The sequence below is a fragment of the Mustelus asterias genome, chromosome 23, assembly GCF_964213995.1.
Source record: "Mustelus asterias chromosome 23, sMusAst1.hap1.1, whole genome shotgun sequence".
In the NCBI taxonomy this organism is placed as follows: Eukaryota; Metazoa; Chordata; class Chondrichthyes; order Carcharhiniformes; family Triakidae; genus Mustelus; species Mustelus asterias.
Window position 1 is genome coordinate 23,750,710 of NC_135823.1, and position 18,775 is coordinate 23,769,484.

Sequence of the window (18,775 nt, forward strand, 5' to 3'; positions counted from 1 at the left end):
AAACAATCCACCATTTCAACATGTTAACAAGTTCAGCAGCCGTAAGGGAAATGGATTCCTTTCAAATACTATTGTGCAGAATATCAGTGAAATGTCTGCAAGTGGACAACTATCGGGTTCTCTCCTCAGCGAGGGTGGCACGGTAGCACAGTGGTTAGCACTGCTGCCTCACAGTGCCAGGAACCCGGGTTCAATTCCTGGCTTGGGTCACTGTCTGTCGGAGTCTGCATGTTCCCCCCGTGTCTGTCTGGGTTATCTCCGGGTGCTCCAGTTTCCTCCCACGGTCCGAAAGATGTGCTGGTTAGGTGCTAAATTCTCCCTCAGTGTACCCAAACAGGCGCCGGAGTGTGGCGACTAGGGGATTTTCACAGCAGCTTCATTGCAGTGTTAATGTAAGCCTACTTGTGACATTAATAAATAAACTTTAAACTTTATTTTTGCTCTTGTGCAGTTGGCACAGACGCACTCACCAGGCCAGAGGCAGCTAGTGGGTGACAGTTATTGTTTGAGCGCGAGGTTTGGGAAAGCCTCGGGATTTACTGTAAACCCACCTTTGGTGGAAAATTACTGTATTAAAACTTGGCGTTAAGCCGGGTGTGGAAGAAGCACTTGATAGACTGGGTGAGTTTTGTATTTCTGCTTGCTTCATCTCTGGCTAATATCACTGCTTTCCACCTGTGACACTGCTCTTTCATCCTGGGCTAAACCCTCAGTGAACCAGCTCTCCAACAAGGTATCACGGCTCCAAACAAATTAAGAAACCGTTTTAAACAAAATTCCCCCTAAATTGTGCAGGGGGACACAGTACGCGAGCTCTAAGCAGCGGCTACCTTGAAGGGCAGATGGGCCTGGATGTATCACATCTGCTGCTTTGAGATTAGGTGTGGTAATGGATTGAGGGTGGACATGGCCTTTTATACTGTAACTGCAAACTGTGGTGCTGGGCTGAGATTTCTAGCACCACAATTTTCTAATTAAGATCCATTCTCAGGACGTGGATATTGCTGGCAAAGGCAGTGTTTGTTGGCAATTTCTACTTGTCTGAGGTTTGACTAGCCAAGCCTTTTTACAGGCCAGTGGGACTGGAATCACATTTCAGCAAGACCGGCAAAGGACTGTAGGCTTTCTTTCCGAAAAGGCATTAGTGAACCAGTTTTTTTTAAAAACAAAATCAACAGTAAAAGGTCACCTTTTCTTTAACCAGCTTCCCTTGATATCAAGAATCATGTTAATGTTTCTCAACCTCAAAGATCCTTTTACGATTGGAGTAGTGAGTCAGAAAGCGTTAACAATGGAATTCACATTGTTTATTAGAGACTGAGGCAAACATATAGACCATTGTGTCACTTAAGGCAAGGTTTTTCTAATAGAATGGAGCAGTCAGGGGAAAAACATGAGATTTACATTTGGCACCTCTCTTTGTATATTGTCAGCATTTGTTGTTGTTCTGTCTTCAGTGCTTTTTAAATACAAACCATTTTCATTGTAAACCTTTAGTGGTGGTTAGAACAAATTGCTTCTGAGCTCCAAGCAGCTGCCTAGTTAGCATAAAATGAATTGTGAATATCTCTCGCTGCATTTTGTACATTACCTAGCAGGGTCCTTTAGTAAACAAAGCACAGTCGCACTGGCCTAATATTTAACTCTGATAACCAGATCTAATTAAACAACGCTAGACAACTGTGGTTATGACTTAAACACTGATAAATATTTGCTTAGAGTGCACAAAGGCTGTGATTTTTTTCATTGAAGGAAAAAGACTCCTGTGTTGATGCCCGCCTTTTGAAATCAAATAAAGGCAAATCTGTATTCATAAAGCACTCTCTCCAACTTCAGGATGTCCTAAAGTGTGTCACAACCACACAAATACTTTTTGAAGTTTAGTCACTGTTGTAATGTAGGATATGTGGCACAGTGGTTAGCACTGCTGCCTCACAGCGCCAGGGGCCTGGGTTCGATTCCTGGTTCAGGTCACTGTCTGAGCGGAGTTTGCACGTTCTCCCCATGTCTGCGAAAGATGTGCTGGTTAGGTGCATTGACCAGAACAGGCGCCTGAGTGTGCCGACTAGGGGAATTTCACAGTAAGTTAATTGCGATAATGTAAGCCTTACTTGTGACTAATAAATGAACTTTAAACTTTTTATGTGGCAGCCAATTTACACACAGCAAGCTCACACAATCAGTAATGTGATAACGACCACATAATCTATTCTATTTAACTGATGTTGGTTGAGAGATGAATAACGGCCATGACATACTGTGCAAAGCATAGTCCGCTTCTAATTGTGACACGCAAATTTCATATTGTCATGTCCCCCACCCCGTTCAGGTCGAATACGGTAATTGAGAAACCCTTTGTTCTGTTCCTTTTTTCCTTTCTCTCTTGTTCTGCTATTGCCCACCCCTCAAGTAAGAACCCTTCTATCTCACATTGGAGTAGAGCTCTATAGGTTCCCACTGACATGCTCCTTCTGCCAACATGAGACAGAGCAATAAGTGCAGATGGACATTTTAGCTGCAGGAGCCATCATAGCTAAGCCTAATCACACCCTTTATCATGTAGCAGTCACTGGATTGGAATTTGGAGTGAGAATCTCAGCTGGGTTTTTCCACAGAAACCAATGCATTAGAGACAGGACAGACCCTTATGACAAAACACAAAAAGCAGCCAGTCTATTTTATAGCCAACAGAGTCTACTTAAAGCAAACAGTCTACAGTGTCTAACTAAAAAGAGCCTCTGACCACTCGTAAATGGAACTCATGACTGAAGCTATCACACTCGCTCCTGATAAAAGCACAGTGGTTTCTCCAGCAGTATACAGTGGGTGGAGGATTGTTATCAGTTCCTCATTAGTTTGAAACACATGCATAAGGGCAACAATCCAGAAGGTACCATACAAGCCGCTCACAAGTTGTCAAGATATCGCACGAGATTGACCTTGCAAAAAAAAAGTAACTGTACTGCACATTCAGATGAACAGGAGAACATTGATAATTATGTGATATAAATTCTGTGAGTAAAGTCAATCCCAGTCACTAAGAGCAATGTGATCCCAGGCGAGTTTGACAGGAATTACTCAACCTTCTCCAATCTGCCTGGGAATAATGGAGCCACTAGTCTTTAAAGTTTATTTATTAGTGTCACAAGTTGGCTTATATGAAGTTACTGTTGATATCCTATATGAATGTCTGAGTTTGGGACCTCCTAATGCTACACAGGCAGAGCTTGGAGTCTCCCGCTCTATACAATTCAGTTTCTAGAATTTACTCCTGAGGCAATGGGGGGGGACAGCTGCTGTGAGAATTATTAGTGTCAAACAAGCCCAGGTGTACAGGAGTTTGTACTGATCACTGTTAAAAGGCAGCACGGTGGTACAGTGGTTAGCACTGCTGCCCCACAGCGCCAGGGACCAAGGTTCGATTCTCAGCTTGGCTCACTGTCGGTGCGGAGCCTGCACATTCTCCACGTGTCTGCGTGGGTTTCCTCCAGGTGCTCCAATTTCCTCCCACAGTCTGAAAGACATGCAAGTTAGGTGCATTGGCCATGCTAAATTCTCCCTCAGTGCACCCGAACTGGCACTGGAGTGTGGCAAGTAGGGGATTTATTTTTATTCATTCGTGGGACATGGGCATTGCTGGCTGGCCAGCATTTATTGCCCATCCCTAATTGCCCAAGGGCAGCTGAGAGTCAACCACGTTGCCGTGGCTCTGGAGTCACAGGTAGGCCAGACCAGGCAAGGATGGCAGATTTCCTTCCCTAAAGGGCATTAGTGAACCAGATGGGTTTTTCTGACAATCAACAATGGTTTCATGGTCATGCGTTTTCACAGGAACTTCATTGCAGTGTTAATGTAAGCCTACTTGTGACACAAATAAACTTTAAAAGGAAAGGGAGAGAGTGTTGGAATCTTCCCATAATTGCAACATAATGCTCTTTATGTTAAAGAGCCAATTTCCAATTCTGTAATATCACTCGACCCTGCCCCTTGCTTCAGCTCATCTGCTGCTGAAACCCTGATTGGGAGTAGCAAAGTTAAAATACTTATTACTGCCAACTTGCCTATTCAATCCAACCGATGTGACCAACACAGTGTAAGTTTAATTTTGTACTGAATGCACCTCGATGGGACAGTGCAGGATACTTTGCAATTCAAGTGGACTTTGAGTTCATGAAAGAAGGTATGCAAGTTGCCTCCACAGTCTCGTCAGGAACCATCATGCATGCATATCTTGACCCTATGTTCAAAGTGTTGTGAATTTATCCAGGTGAGCGTATGAACTAGGAGCTGGCCGCTCAGCCCCTCGAGCCTGCTGCACATTCGCTAGACCATGGCTGATCTGCTTCCCATTTGTTTGCTTTCCATTGATGCAGGACCTGGGGGTGAAAGAGGTTGTGTTTAAGGAAGTAACCAGTCTATGAGTAAAACATTTTGTACTGTTGATTTGTCTTTTTGTATCTGAGTTTTTGCTGTGAAGGCAGGACCTTCGACTCTCACAGGACATTGTGTGTACAGTTTCTTTTTGAGGGAGCTAACACTTGCACTATAGCCTGCTTTCCTGCATTACTAGATTTGGTGTTCAGGACCTTGAGTGGGGCTTGAACCAAAACCTTCTGACTCAGAATCAAGGACACTACCACTGAACCAAGGCTTGTTGTACATGTGTGTAGCCCATCTGTATCAGATAGCTCATTGTACATTTTGTCTTTCCAACTGATGTGTAAGGGTTTAGCCACAGGAAAAAATGTATCAAAGTATCTTGCATGTTACTGCAATGTAACTGGGCAAGCTTATATTTCAGTTGTAGTGGCCAAAATGGACTCAAAGCATTGTAAAGCTTCAGCATGTAACTTTGCCCTGTTGCTACTGCGGCCTCCTTTTACCCCTTCAAAATCTGCCTCTATTTTACGACGTTGCGAAATGCCAAGCATCTTTTCCAATCCGGGCAATGCCACTGGTTTGTAGTTTAGACTGGAAAGAAGGTGCAGAATTGCAGAGCTCAATTCCCTCAAGCCCCAGTAAATTTCCCAGAACCCAAACTCATAAAGACGGGATTTGTGAGTGATTCTATCAGCGTTGACTGATTACTGTGCAATTAAGGTTAGTTATGAATGGAAAGCGCTTGCCTTGTTTAAGCCCAGAAATGGGAGGGAACCGGAGAGAAAGAAAAATTTACAGTTTAATGAATGTGGCTCATTGCTGCTTAGAATCCATACAATCCCTACAGTGCAGAAGGAGGCCATTCGGCCCATCGAGCCTGCACCGACCACAATCCCATCCAGGCCCTATTCTTTATTTGACGCGTGGTGTGTTTTTTCTTTCATTTCTGTTTAGAAAATAGATTGCAGTCCCCGTTGGTTTTTTTTTAAACGTACGAGATGGCCATGAGTACAATCCTTGAATGTGGTAGGCCTCTCAGAACGTCGATTAGAATACTTGGGGCAGTCCCTGATCTCCCCAGCATTGCGACTGTGTCATTGCCAGTATACGAGCGTATACTCAAAATGAACACCATCAAATTACTATGAGGTGCACCGTAGATGTTGGATTTAAGGATCGCGATGGGAACTGGCACTGTTTTTAAGTCCAGCCCCATTTCAATCTATTAGTTTAGAAGGTGGTTTTGAAAAGACATTGCAAAGGTGGGAGGTTTAACTCGAAACAAATGTGCATTAAGAGTAAATGTTATACTGCCTGTTTTTGCTGTGTTTTGAATTGAACTGAGTGTAAGTAGGGATTTCTTGTTTTGCATTGTAGAGTGGTTAATATTGTGGACATTGATCTAGCAGATCCTGATTGTGCTGTCTCTCACCCCCTTCCCCCCTCCCTTTCCCCAAATCAGGTGATGCCTACTCCGGTGGCTCAACTCCTTTTCTTGGGGGTTTCGTCGCCAGTGGTCTAGGGACCTCGTCTGCACCTCCTGGAACCCCTGCTCCTTTGCCCTCTGACCCTTCCTTCCGTGGACCCAACCCCACAAATATCCAGATGGCACAGCTCTGGGTTGCATACCCTCCTGAAGGTAATAATAAAACAGAAACAATTCTCAACTGCACTCACTTCTTGGGTTTTACAGCCGATGCTTAAGACTGCGAGCAGCTAGGATTAACAAAGCAGGCTTGGGAATCAGCAGTTACATGTGTGGCAAAGCTCTTGCTGGAGTGAGCTCGGAAACAGAAAGTGACCTGGATGTAAATTCTCCCACTTAATTCATCTGGAGCTGGTCATCGCCCGGCAGGCCATGGCCAGTTGTGACTTTATTCACTCACCAACACACTGTCATCTCCTATTACCCAATCACCCGGCAAATACAGTGACTTCATTGGTTTAGCAACCCTATAAGCGGACAGGGTGCAGCTTGTGTGTTTGTTTGCTCTGCTGTTTGTAACTAATTGTACCGTAAGTTGTGATATTTCCATTCTTCTAAACTGTAACTTTTGTTCCAGATTGTTAAATGTCTATGCGCATGTCCTCACTATTTTTTTCAATGTTGGCGTCACGCAGAGAGGTTTGGAGAAGCTGGGATTGTTCACCTTTAAGCAGAGAAGGTTGAGGAGAGATTTACTAAAAGTGTTCAAAATAATGAAGGGGTTTTGATTGAGTGAATGAGGAGGAACTGTGTTCACTGACATGGCGCCAGTAATGGGGAGCGGACATCCAATCGAGGCACATTGGGAAAAGAGTGGGAAGTTGGGGTGGGAGGGAGGTGGATATTGGCATCGTGGTGGCACAGTAGGTAATGTTGCTGCCTCACAGCACCAGGGACCCGGGTTCAATTCCTGCCTCGGGTCACTGTGTGTGTGGAGTTTGCACGTTCTCTCCGTGTCTGCGTGGGTTTCCTCCGGGTGCTCCAGTTTCCTCCCACAGTCCAAAGATGTGCTGGTTAAGTAGATTGGCCCTGAGTGTCAGGGGGGTTAGTAGGGTAAACATGTGGGGTTACGGCAATGGGGCCTCGGTGGGATTGTTGTCGCTGCAGACTCGATGGGCCGAATGGCCTCCTTCTGCACTGTGGGGATTCTAAATTATTGCTGTGTTGTAAAATTTACCAAATTGTATGCACCTTTCCGATGGTACACCTGTACATTATTAAAAAGGCATGTCCCTCAGGACATCTGAAGCCATCTGAAATTGTGTTAGACATGTTCCACATAAAGTCTCAGTGATTACACACTGAATTTCCCCAAGTTGATTGTTCTCTTGTACCTGTGCCACCACCTTTCTTTGTCCCATTATGTTTGCAATGGTTTGCAATGTTCTTCTTTGGTAAATACACTGCAGAAATGCAAGTTTTTATTGTAACTGGAAGTTTGCTGAGGGAAGTGTTCTGTGACCACAAATTAGTTCAGCCGCCTGGATCTGACCCCGGCCATTTTGCTAGTCAGCGCACTTCAGAAATTCAGGCCCAGCAGATTGACAGTGCTCAGCAGTGGAAAATCAGCCTTACAAGCAGAACCTGGACAGCTGACTGAAGCTTTTCCCTCAGCTCTGTCCCTTTGGTTCACCCCTGACTGATCCAGGCCTTCACACTGGTTGAAAGCTCCTAGGTATGTCAATGCTTCCCTGCTTTAAGCTTTTATGCCTCTTGAGATGCTAATAAGAGTAAGGACTGGGACAAGTATCTGAGGAAAACCAATCTAGGATCTACCATCTCATTAAAACTTACAGAATACTGAAAGGCCTAGATCGAGTGGACGTGGGGAAGATGTTTCCATTAGTCGGAGAGACTAGGATCCAAGGGCACAGCCTCAGAGTAAAGGGATGGCCCTATAGAACTGAGATGAGGAGAAATTTCTTCAGCCAGAGGGTGGTGAATCTATGGAATTCATTGCCACAGAAGGCATTGAGTATATTTAAGACAGAGATAGATATGTTCTTGATTGGTAAAGAGATCAAAGGTCACGGGGAACAGGCGGGAGAATAGAGTTTGAGAAACTTATCAGCGCAGCAGACTTGATGGGCCGAATGGCCTAATTCTGTTCCCATATCTTATGGTCTTAGGAGGACACACAACCGGTATCAAAATCCAAACATAAAGTTCAATTTAAACAAAAGGAAAAATCTGAATCTTTGCATTATTATCGAAGTCTATCGTTCACCCAAGTCATATTAGTGAAACCTGTTTACAGCCTCTTTAATATCACTCGGGCACAGACTCCACTAAAGAGAGGTGCCAGCATCAGGCCTACAAGAAGCCCCCTCTCCCATCAGTCTGCTCCCCTCCCCAGGGGGCTAAAGATCAGGATTTTAAACTTGTATTTACATTGAGCTTCAACAACGCCGTGCCTTGAATCTAAACATGTCACCAGTTAATGTCCTTCAAGGTAGTGGGTTTAGAAGATGCCACCAAGGGAACCGAGGTGGGGTGGCGCAGTTGGTTACATACAGGAGAGCAGAGTACATCATGGTGAAGGGAGTGGATGTTTAAGCTAGTGGATGGGGTGCTGATCAAACACACTGCCTTGTCCTTGGGCTGGACCCGCCATAGGAGATTTGACACCCCCCGCCCTGTCCAAACGTCCAGGCAGTGGGCGAGGCTGGAAAACCTAGCCCTTGGATGGTGTTATTGGAGTTGCACTCATCCAGGCAAATCAAGTATGTCCCATCACACTCCTAGAAACCCTACAGTGCAGAAGGAGGCCATTCGGCCCATCGAGTCTGCACCAACCACAATCCCACCCAGGCCCTACCCCCACATATTTTACCCGCTAATCCCTCTAACCTACACATCCCAGGACTCTAAGGGGCAATTTTTTAACCTGGCCAATCAACCTAACCCGCACATCTTTGGACTGTGGGAGGAAACCGGAGCACCCGGAGGAAACCCACGCAGACACGAGGAGAATGTGCAAACTCCACACAGACAGTGACCCGAGCCGGGAATCGAACCCGGGACCCTGGAGCTGTGAAGCAGCAGTGCTAACCACTGTGCTACCGTGCCGCCCTACACTCTTGACCTGTGTCTTGTCAGTTAGTGACCTAGAGTCTTGGGATGATCCACTCTGCAGAAATCCCAATTTCTGATCTAACAAAATCATAGGCATGGATAAGATGTTTCCAGTTGTGAGGAATCCAAAACTAGGGGCCATCATTATAAGAATCATTAATAAATCCAATAAAGATTCATGAGGAACTTCTTTACCCAGGGAGTGGTTAGAATGTGGAATAATTGAGACAAATAGCATAGATACAGTTACGGGGAAGCTGGTTAGATTCACTAAGGAGAAAGGAATTCATGACTTTTGATTTTTTAACAGTCATTTATGGGAGGTGGGCATTGCTAGCAAAGTCAGCATTTATTGCCCATTCCTAGTTGCCCATCAGAAGATGGTGGTGAGCTTCCTTCTTGAGTCCATGTGGTGTAGGTACACCCACAGTGCTGTTAGGAAGTTCCAGGATTTTGACCCAGCGGCAGTGAAGGGACGGCGATGTAGTTCCAAGTCAGGATGGTGATTGGGTGAAAGAAAGAGGGGTGGGAGGAGACATGTGTGGAGCATAAACACCAGCATAGACTTATGGGACCCAGCGGGTTGTTGCAGCGAAGTACATTGAGTGGAAGATTTTCCCACTTGCACACATACAAAAATTCAGCTTTAATTATACAAAATCTGAATGTGAATCCAGTCAGCTAGCTGGTTGTAGAATCAAGCGAGAGGAGCTGAGATTGGGCTGCTGAAGGGGGAGTTAAACCATCACAATTGCTAACAAGGCCTTGTTTTCACAGTGTTGATCCCAGTGTTCAAGCTGAACCCAGCCTTTCCCCGCTTGGTTGATTTTACGTTGCCATTCAAGATAAAAATAAAACACTAGGTGTGGTTGGCAAACGGTGAATCAGAGTTAATTCAGACCAAGTTCTCTGTTCTCCAGAAATGACTCATTGCACTTATTGTAACCAATCCTATTTCTCTGTTCAAATACAATCCATCCATCTGTGAAGCATCTAAAAATGGAATTGACCCTTTCACTCCTGTACAGCTGAGTGCCGGATTCCACCTGAGCTGCAGTGTCCTCAGTCCCGGGGGAACATTATGGTGATTGATAGTTCCTGGTGCTGCGAGCGTTACCACCGCTCATACCAAATGTTTTGGCGAATTACTGTTAATAACGTTATAAAACAGATTCCGCAGATTTTTCAATTTAGGAGGTGGTTGCTTCATTGCAATCATGAGACATTCTAGCTCCCATTTAGTGTCATGCTCTGATTCTAGCTCCTGAGTATTTGATAGGGCCAGCATGGCTAAACCAAACTGAGTCCCTCGAAGGCCTTACGGAGAGGCTGTAGCTCAGAATTTCTCAGTTTGTGCTTAGTTACTGAATCAGGCAATTGGCATCTTCAGAAACCAAAGCCCTTTGGCGTATTTTGGGTGAGCCGGTGTGAAGGCAGTCGCAGCGATGCATGCGGTTGCACTCGGCAATCGGGGAATGGCTGTTTTACTTAGCTTTCCGTTAGCTTGGCAGTCAACCTATGCCTTGGCTGAAAACACAGCTGAGTCTACCAAGTGGGGTTCACTCGCTGTGATACTGATTTATTACTCTGAACATATTAAAAACTGCCTGTCGCATTTCATGATGGGAAACTATCTGAAGAACACACTCTGGCACTCTGGCACTGACGAACACACTCTGGCACACTGGGCGGCACGGTAGCACAGTGGTTAGCACTGCTGCTTCACAGCTCCAGGGACCTGGGTTCGATTCCCTGCTTGGGTCACTGTCTGTGTGGAGTTTGCACATTCTCCTCGTGTCTGCGTGGGTTTCCTCCGAGTGCTCCGGTTTCCTCCCACAGTCCAAAGATGTACGGGTTAGGTTGATTGGCCGTGCTAAAAAATTGCCCCTTAGTGGCTTAAGATGGGTAGGTTAGAGGGATGAGCGGGTAAATATGTAGGGATATGGGGGTAGGGCCTGGGTGGGATTGTGGTCGGTGTAGACTCGATGGGCCGAATGGCCTCTTTCTACACTGTAGGGTTTCTATGATTTCTATGATTAGACCGGGATTTTATTTAACGCCTTACTGCAAACATCTGATGCAATGCTGTAAGGATACCAGCTCCTTTCCTCCCATTCCACTTGCTTAAAGGTATTGACTCAATGCCGAAGGATGTTTTTCATCATCAGCCTCAGTCGCTGAATAGCTCACCCGAGTTGGCAGCAGTGAATGGGCGGCACAGCCATGGCGTTAGCACAGCCGTGCCCCATTCTGCGTCCCCTGACGTTTGCTCGTGCTGTCCTAGCAGGAGTTGCTGGATAGTTAGTTACTAGGAAACCACATCCTCTCAGATGCACACATCCTTCCAGTTCACCTGGACCACTTTGCGAGCCGTGACACAAGTGACTGCATTGTTGTCCTCCAATACCTCTCTTCCATTCCATCATTGGATGGGATTTTCTTCCCTCGCTTCCAGCCTCACTAGTCAGGACACAGCTGGAACATCTGTATTTCCAGCAGTGTCTTCTCCTCCTCCTTGGGGCGGCATGGTGGCACTGCTGCCTCACAGTGCCAGGGACATGGGTTTGATTCCCAGCTTGGGTCACTGTCTGTGCGGAGTCTGCACATTCTCCCCGTGTCTGCATGGGTTTCCTCTGGGTGTTCTGGTTTCCTCCCAAGTCCAAAGATGTGCGGGTTAGGTGGAATGGCCATGCTAAACTGACTCTAGTTTCAGGGGGATTAGCAGGGTAAATATCTGGGGTTATGAGGATAGGGTGGGATTGTGGTCATGTAGACTCGATGGGCCGAATGGCCTCCTTCTGTAGGGATTCTATGACTCCTGCACCACTGCCTCTGGAGTCAGCTGTCCTGCTACACTTGAGCATACAAATTCAGAGCAGGAGTAGGTCACCCGGCCCCTCCAGCCTGTTTCACCATTCAATAGGATCAAGTTTGTTTGCTGTGCTCCCCACATGGCAGCCCTGGTTTAATATCAGCAAAAGTGTTATAATATCAGCTGTACGTTCTTGGCCGGCAGGACTTCCAGCCCCTAGGGTCCTTGATGTCATGGCCAGCCCCCTGATGGACTGTTAATTGCCTGATTGGCGCTCTCGTTGGTAGCCGAGATCCCCGTTATCTCCCCTCAAACATCTCTACGAGCTGGGAAAATTCACCCCTTCTTGTCAAATTCTACTTAACGCCCAGCTCTACCTCACCAACACCTCCCTCCACAGTCTCTGTTTGATCATCCTCCAGTCCTCAGTGAGGAGCCGTTTCCCCAGATATTTGGAAGACCAAAGCCATTGACTTTCACTCGCACTGCTGTCCCTATACCCTCACCACCAGACCTCTCCCCGGCCATTGTCTCAGTCAGAGTCTCTCTCTCCTGTTTTACTCTGAGTTGTGTTTTGAACCCATAAACTCACGAACACAAATATCATCGACTCAACATTGCTAATCTTCACTCCATCATCAACCACAACCCCATCCATGCCTTTGCCAATTCCACACTTGACTGTTCTAATGCCCCATTGGCCAGCCTCCCATTTACAAAGTTCAACTCATCCAAAAATCTGCGACCCAATAACGATGATGTGTACAATGCCTCATTCATCCATCACCCACAATGCTTTGTACAATGGTTCCTAACCTGTGGCCCAACTTAGAAATCTTGTGGCCATGTTCAAATCCCTCCGTGGCATCTCTCTCCTCCCCAACTCACTGACCTCCAGTCATTCAACCCTCTGAGAACTCTGAGTTCTCCCACTGCTGACATCTGGTGCGTCCCCCATTCCCTTTGTCCTATCTTTTAGCCCATAAAGCACCTTGTTACAGCCTCAGAATGTCCTAAAGTGCTTTAAAGCCAATGATGTGGACTATAGGAGATACAGCAGCCAGTCTGCACACAGCAAGGCTCCGCAAATAGCAATGTTGTTTGAGTGATAAATGGGGAGAACTCTCCTCCTCTGCTTTGAATAGTGTCACGGAATTTTTTTACGTTCATCCGAAAGGGCAGACAAGGCCTGGGTTTAAAGTCCCTTGAGAAAGATGGCCCCACTAGCAGTGCTGCACTCTCTCAGTACAGTAAGAAGTCTCACAACACCAGGTTAAAGTCCAACAGGTTTATTTGGTAGCAAATACCATAAGCTTTCGGAGCGCTGCCCCTTCGTCAGATGGAGTGAAAATCTGTTCTCCAACAGTGCACAGAGACACAACATCAAGTTACAGAATACTAATTAGAATGCAAATCTCTACAGCCAGCCAGGTCTTAAAGGTACAGATAATGTGGGTGGAGGGAACTGTAGTGCAGTACTGCAGTGGTATGTCAGCCTAGCTGTAGGGTGGGGGTTAAACCTCGGACTCAGATGAGCTGCTATCTGAACCATGGTTGACGGCTCAATGGTTTCTATTTCCTATTTAGCAAGGGCTTGAACTGTGTCTCCAATTTCTTTTTCATCTGCCGACTGTAAAGCCGGGATAGCCATAAAAATTCCGTGAAGGAATGTTGGGTGGAGGAGGCAGACAAAAATGGAGTATAGAGGCTAACTTCTCCTGATATTTCCAGAGGGTTTTTTTTTTTGTTCACAGTAGGTATTGTTCATTGGGAATTTTGCTGCTAATGACCCATGACATGTCAAGGCTGAGGGAGCTACAGAAAACCAGCTGTCCTTTTGGAGAAGGGACTGGTGACGTTCTTTCACATCCATTGTAACTTGACTCCTCCACTGATCCAGTGTGTGTTGTGCCCTCAATTACTACACTGACATAAAACAACATAAAGGCAGCCTTTTCTATAAATCTTGTGCTGCCTCCCTTGAAACGTTCCGCCAAGTTACTAATGGAATATGGTAGCAGGGACGGTTTTCGCAAGTCCTGGATGATGTGGATTATCAGCACTTTTACATGATAAACAGTACAATGTACCATTGGCACCCAAACAGAACCCGTGAGCTCTGTGTCCTCTTCTTCCCTGTTTGTTTTCTTGCCAGATCAAAGTGGAAGGCCCAGGGGAGTTTGAACCTGTTGCTGGGGCGGGGTGGGGGAGGAATTCAGATTATATTGGTTGAGTGCCACAATGGTGAAAGAAATGGCTATCTGTCTTTCACAGTATCAAGTGGAAAGTGTCTTATACCAGCAGCTAGGATACTACCCCACACTTCCTTTGTAACACCGCGCCAACAACAAGGCGGCATGGTGGCACAGTGGTTAGCACTGCTGCCTCACAGCGCCAGGAACCCGGGTTCGATTCCCGGCTTGGGTCACTCTGTGTGGAGTTTGCACTTTCTCCTCGTGTCTGCGTGGGTTTCCTCCGGGTGTTCCGGTTTCCTCCCACAGTCCAACGATGTGCAGGTCAGGTTGATTGGCCATGCTAAATTGCTGTTTAGTGTCAGGGGGACTAGTTAGGGGAAATGTATGGGGATAGGGCGTGGGTGGGATTGCGGTCAGTGCAGACTTGATGGGCTGAATGGCCTCCTTTGCATTGTAGGATTCTATGATTCTAGGCCTTTTACCCTTGGTCTTGTACCAGTGAACCTTCAAAAAGATACAACGTTACAGGAGGAGGCTATTCAACCCTTCTAACCTGTCCCTCAGTCAATTCGATCATGGCCGATCTGTATCTTAACTCCCTTATTCGCCTCCGAACCAATCCCCTTAATACTCTTGCCCCACCACAGTCTCAGTTTTGAAATATTCAGTTGACCCCCACCATTCACAATCTTTTAGGGGAAGAATTCTAGATTTTCTACTTGTGAAGCAGTGTGTTTTGTCAAATCTTGAACAGCCTAGACCTAATTTTAAGATGATTTTCCCTTCTGGACTCCTTTTATCTACCCTGTAAAATCCTTCAAATTTGTTTACTAAATGTGAATGCGAGAAATATTTCAATTGAGCAGCTAGCTGGAATTGTTTTAAACATTTACTGTTGCGTTGTCAGATTGATTATTAGAAATGGCCCTTCCACCTTGCACCTTCCAATGTTTCTTCTTACAGTAATGTCATTCAGAGAGGCAGTGTCTTGAGGTTAAAATTCAGTCTATTTCCTTTTCCTAATTGGAGTTGTGATTCACTCGGAATATTGACCTCTGAAAGAGTGCCCCCTGTTGCCAACACGGTGGCACTTCTGTTGCCAACCAGTTTGAACCAATAAAATGGCACCAGGTTGCCTCTCAGTGTCACGATATGACTATCAGTTACTGACCAATGCAACCTTTAAGACGGTTGACAAACTTAAAATGTGCGCGTGATCAAAATAAGATTCTGTTTCCATTAGCAAAACTCTAATTAGAAAGATGGGTGGGGAGCGATTCTGGATTTGAGTTTCAGTATCAGCTGTTCTTAATTCCCTCCCCCCCTCCGACCTATAGAATGAGGCTATGTGAGGAGGGGGGAATAGGGAGATGTCCGTCACCTCTTTGGACTTTCTGAGGTTTATACTTCCTATTAAAGTTTAAATTGAGCCTCTAATCCATTCTGGGTTGAGGGGGGCCAGGTGGAGGGGCGACGGGGGGGGTGGGGTGGGGGGGGGGGTGGTGGGTGGAGAGTGCAGGAGGTGTTTCATGGCTGCCACACCTAACCACAGCGGTTGACACAAATGCACTTCCTGCCAACATAAACACCGGGAGAGGGAAATTGGGTTTTAATCCTGAGTTTAAATTGCCCCTTTGGGACCAGAGTGATTGTTCCTCTGCTCAGCAAAGCTGATAACCAGAGGACAAACCTGAGACCAGCTGAATTTATAATCAGTGCCATCTTCGACTCTCTGGGAAACCAGGCAGGTTGTAACACACATTTAACCCCTTACTGGCAGTAAGGTTTGTTTATGATGTTTGACCCTTTCCAACCGTGGCAGCCAAGGCACTCGACCGATTTTCCGCTGCAAATAGTGGTCCACATAAATGAAACAGAGCTTCAGTAAAATTAAAGCACCAGTTTCCCATTGGATCTATTATGATAAAATACATCCCGTTTTTAACAAACAATTGCAGATGTTCCCTATGTCATATTATTGTGTCATGGGGTGGTTAGCACTGCTGCCTCACAGCTCCAGGGACCTGAGTCCAATTCCCGGCTTGGGTCACTGTCCGTGCGGAGTCTGCACATTCTCCCTGTGACTGTCTGAGTTTCCTCCGGGTGCTCCAGTTTCCTCCCACAGTCCAAAAGACGTGCTGGTTAGGGTGCATTGGCCGTGCCAAATTCTCCCTCAGTGTACCCGAACAGGCGCCAGAGTGTGGCGACTAGGGAATTATCACAGTAACTTCATTGCAGTGTTAATGTAAACCTACTTGTGACACCGATAAATAAACTAAACTAAACTAATGTTTCTGTTGAAGTGTAGTTCCCAGCAAATAACTGGTCTGCAGTTTTAACAATCTTTAATAGTTTTGCTATTGATGAAAGATAAGTGTATTTTTAAAATTACATTTTGCAAATGTGATCATGCTAATATCAAATACACACACACAGAAAAAGATATTAAAATATATGCTTTGGGTTTGATTCAGATGGATTATTAGACCTAGATATCCATTGGTGTGCGACATATGATGTCGTTACCCCGGATTGTGGAGCGGGATGTTGTCCGAGATTCCTGATCCTGACGGTTTGTTAGCAGGGCCGTGCAGGACTCCCAGCGTTGCTGCAACTCCCTGTGAAAACTCATGGTGACTGCAGGACCACAAGCCAGCGAGGAGGGAGAATATTCTTCCCAAAGAGAACTTTTTATTCATCATCAGTAATGAACACTGAATCCAATTAGACAAATCTAATGCAATTTATTTTCTTTAGGTTTTTTTCTCTCTAACTAAATCGGATTAAAAATGTCACTGATTCTCCTGTGGTCTCCAACACGTTATAGTATCTTGTTCAAACATGGGCCTGGGCAATTGTGCAAAGCTAAAAATAGCCAATTATTCTGATCATGTGATGAACAATTTTTTTTATAAAGGAAGCAGTTTATTATGGTATGAAATAATGGGGGCAGCCTATTTCTTTTACTGGGTTTCAGTGCAGTGGAATTTTTGAAAAGCTAATGATGTTCTGACCAGAATCAACGGGCTTTAATCACAATTTCTACTCTGCAGATGTCTGATTCCCCACCCCTTTTCCTTGTTTTCCATTCCGTTTTCCCTCTTTTTGTACATTGTTCTCTGGCCCAGAGGCTCTACAGGAGAGGGGCTGCCTCGAATTTGAATGGTGGAATTGGTACAGTGGCAGCCTGAGGTGACTCACTCCCCTCCACCCCCCCCCCCCCCCCTCCCACACCGTTCCCTCCCCCCTGTTCCCCTTCCCCAGTTCCCCAACCCCTGTTTCCACCCCTCCCCTCCCCTCCCCAGACTAGAATCGCTGCCATGGGATAAGGAAGGAAGGAAGGGCCGGAGCCTCGAGAAGCTGTGAGTCTTCTTCTTGGAGCTGAGGAGGGAAGATTTAGGTGGACAAAATGAAGAGCAGTTTTTTGACAATGTAAATCAGCTCTTTCCACCAGCAGGAGGGTTGGTAACCAGAGAATGCAACTTTAAATAATTGGCAAAAGAATCAGGGGAGGGGAGATGAGAAGGCATTTTCTTTACACCGTGAATTGTTAAGGATCTGGAATGTTTTGACTGAAAGGATGATGCAAGCAGATTCAATAACAATTTCCAGAAAGGAATTGGATAATTACTTACGTAGAGTAACAAGGAGTGTATCAGATTGAAACAGACCATTCAGTCGAACTGATTTATGCTGGACCTCCTCCACTCATCTGTGTCTGTCTTATCAACATATCCTTCTGTACCTTTCTCCCCCATTTTACTCATCTAGCTTCCCCTTAAATGCATCGATACTCTTTGCCTCAACCTCGCCCGTGTGGTAACACATGTATTGAAAAGGAAATATTTGTAAGGCTCTAGAGAAAGAGCATGGGGAAGGTGTCTATTTTGAATACCACTTTCCAAGGAACTAGCACAGGCCGAATGGTCTCATTTTGTTCTGTGCACGGCTACGAGCCACCAGAAAAAGTGGGCTTTGAGAATATCCTGCAATGTGCAGTTGCAGCCTCGTTTGATATATTAGCAGAAAAACATTGGCAAAGATAAATGACACACTGGTCAACGCCTGTATTTGCAAAGCACTCTCCCAGATGATCAGGCCTCTTTAAATTAGTATTTAATCGGAGGAGCTTTAAAATCATTAGTAAAACTGCAGACCTCATAGTTGCCTTCCTGAGCTGCTGATTTGTGTGACAATGTATGGCACAATGTGAAACATCTGGCACACAGTGATTTACAACCAGCACTTGGGGAATCAAGCTAATATTGTGAGAGAAATGGATTTTCTTTTCTGGGGATGTTTTACGTGACCACTGACTGCTGCGTCCTATATTAAGACACATGTGAATTTGTAAGGATATTTTCATTTATTAGCAAAAGAGCGAATAAGACCAATGCGTATTTAGTTTCTTTTTTAAAAAAAAAGTTGAACCAGACGACTAAGCGTGGTTCTGAGGGATGCAATGCCTCAGTAAACAGATGTTACATATTTGATGCCTGCTACAACTCTGATGTGTGGAGAGCATTGCATTGCCTGCAGTGGGAATGCTGGAACACAGGCTGATAGAACCTGACAATGCAGCGCACTTTGGGGAGAAGAGGAGGTTTCATTTGGTTTTGTCTGCATGGTGTTAGACCACACAATTCTGAAGCAGCCCCAAGTCAAATAAACTTCCTAGATGAATTCCATATTTGGTTTTTTTTTAACCTACCTCATATTCGAGTCCCAGTGTGTGGAATTATTTGTTTTCTGCTGCTGTTTTGATGGAAAGTGGAAGAAAATCCTTTGGTGGCCATAAAGTTTATTTATTAGTGTCACAAGTAGGCT

The 18,775-nt window shown here is 45.5% G+C and overlaps 1 protein-coding gene across 14 annotated transcripts in view; it reads left to right on the forward strand.

The window, feature by feature from the left end:
* Positions 1-18,775, forward strand: part of tnrc18 (trinucleotide repeat containing 18) — a 163,640-nt gene that overhangs the window by 49,903 nt on the left and 94,962 nt on the right. For 11 of the 14 annotated variants that reach the window (XM_078240109.1, XM_078240113.1, XM_078240112.1 and 8 more), the window contains exon 3: positions 5,843-6,019. The exons of the other annotated variants lie outside the window; for them this stretch is intronic. In XM_078240109.1, coding sequence (XP_078096235.1) covers positions 5,843-6,019 — 177 coding nt within the window. The remainder of the gene's footprint in view (positions 1-5,842; positions 6,020-18,775) is intronic. 14 annotated transcript variants of the gene reach the window in all.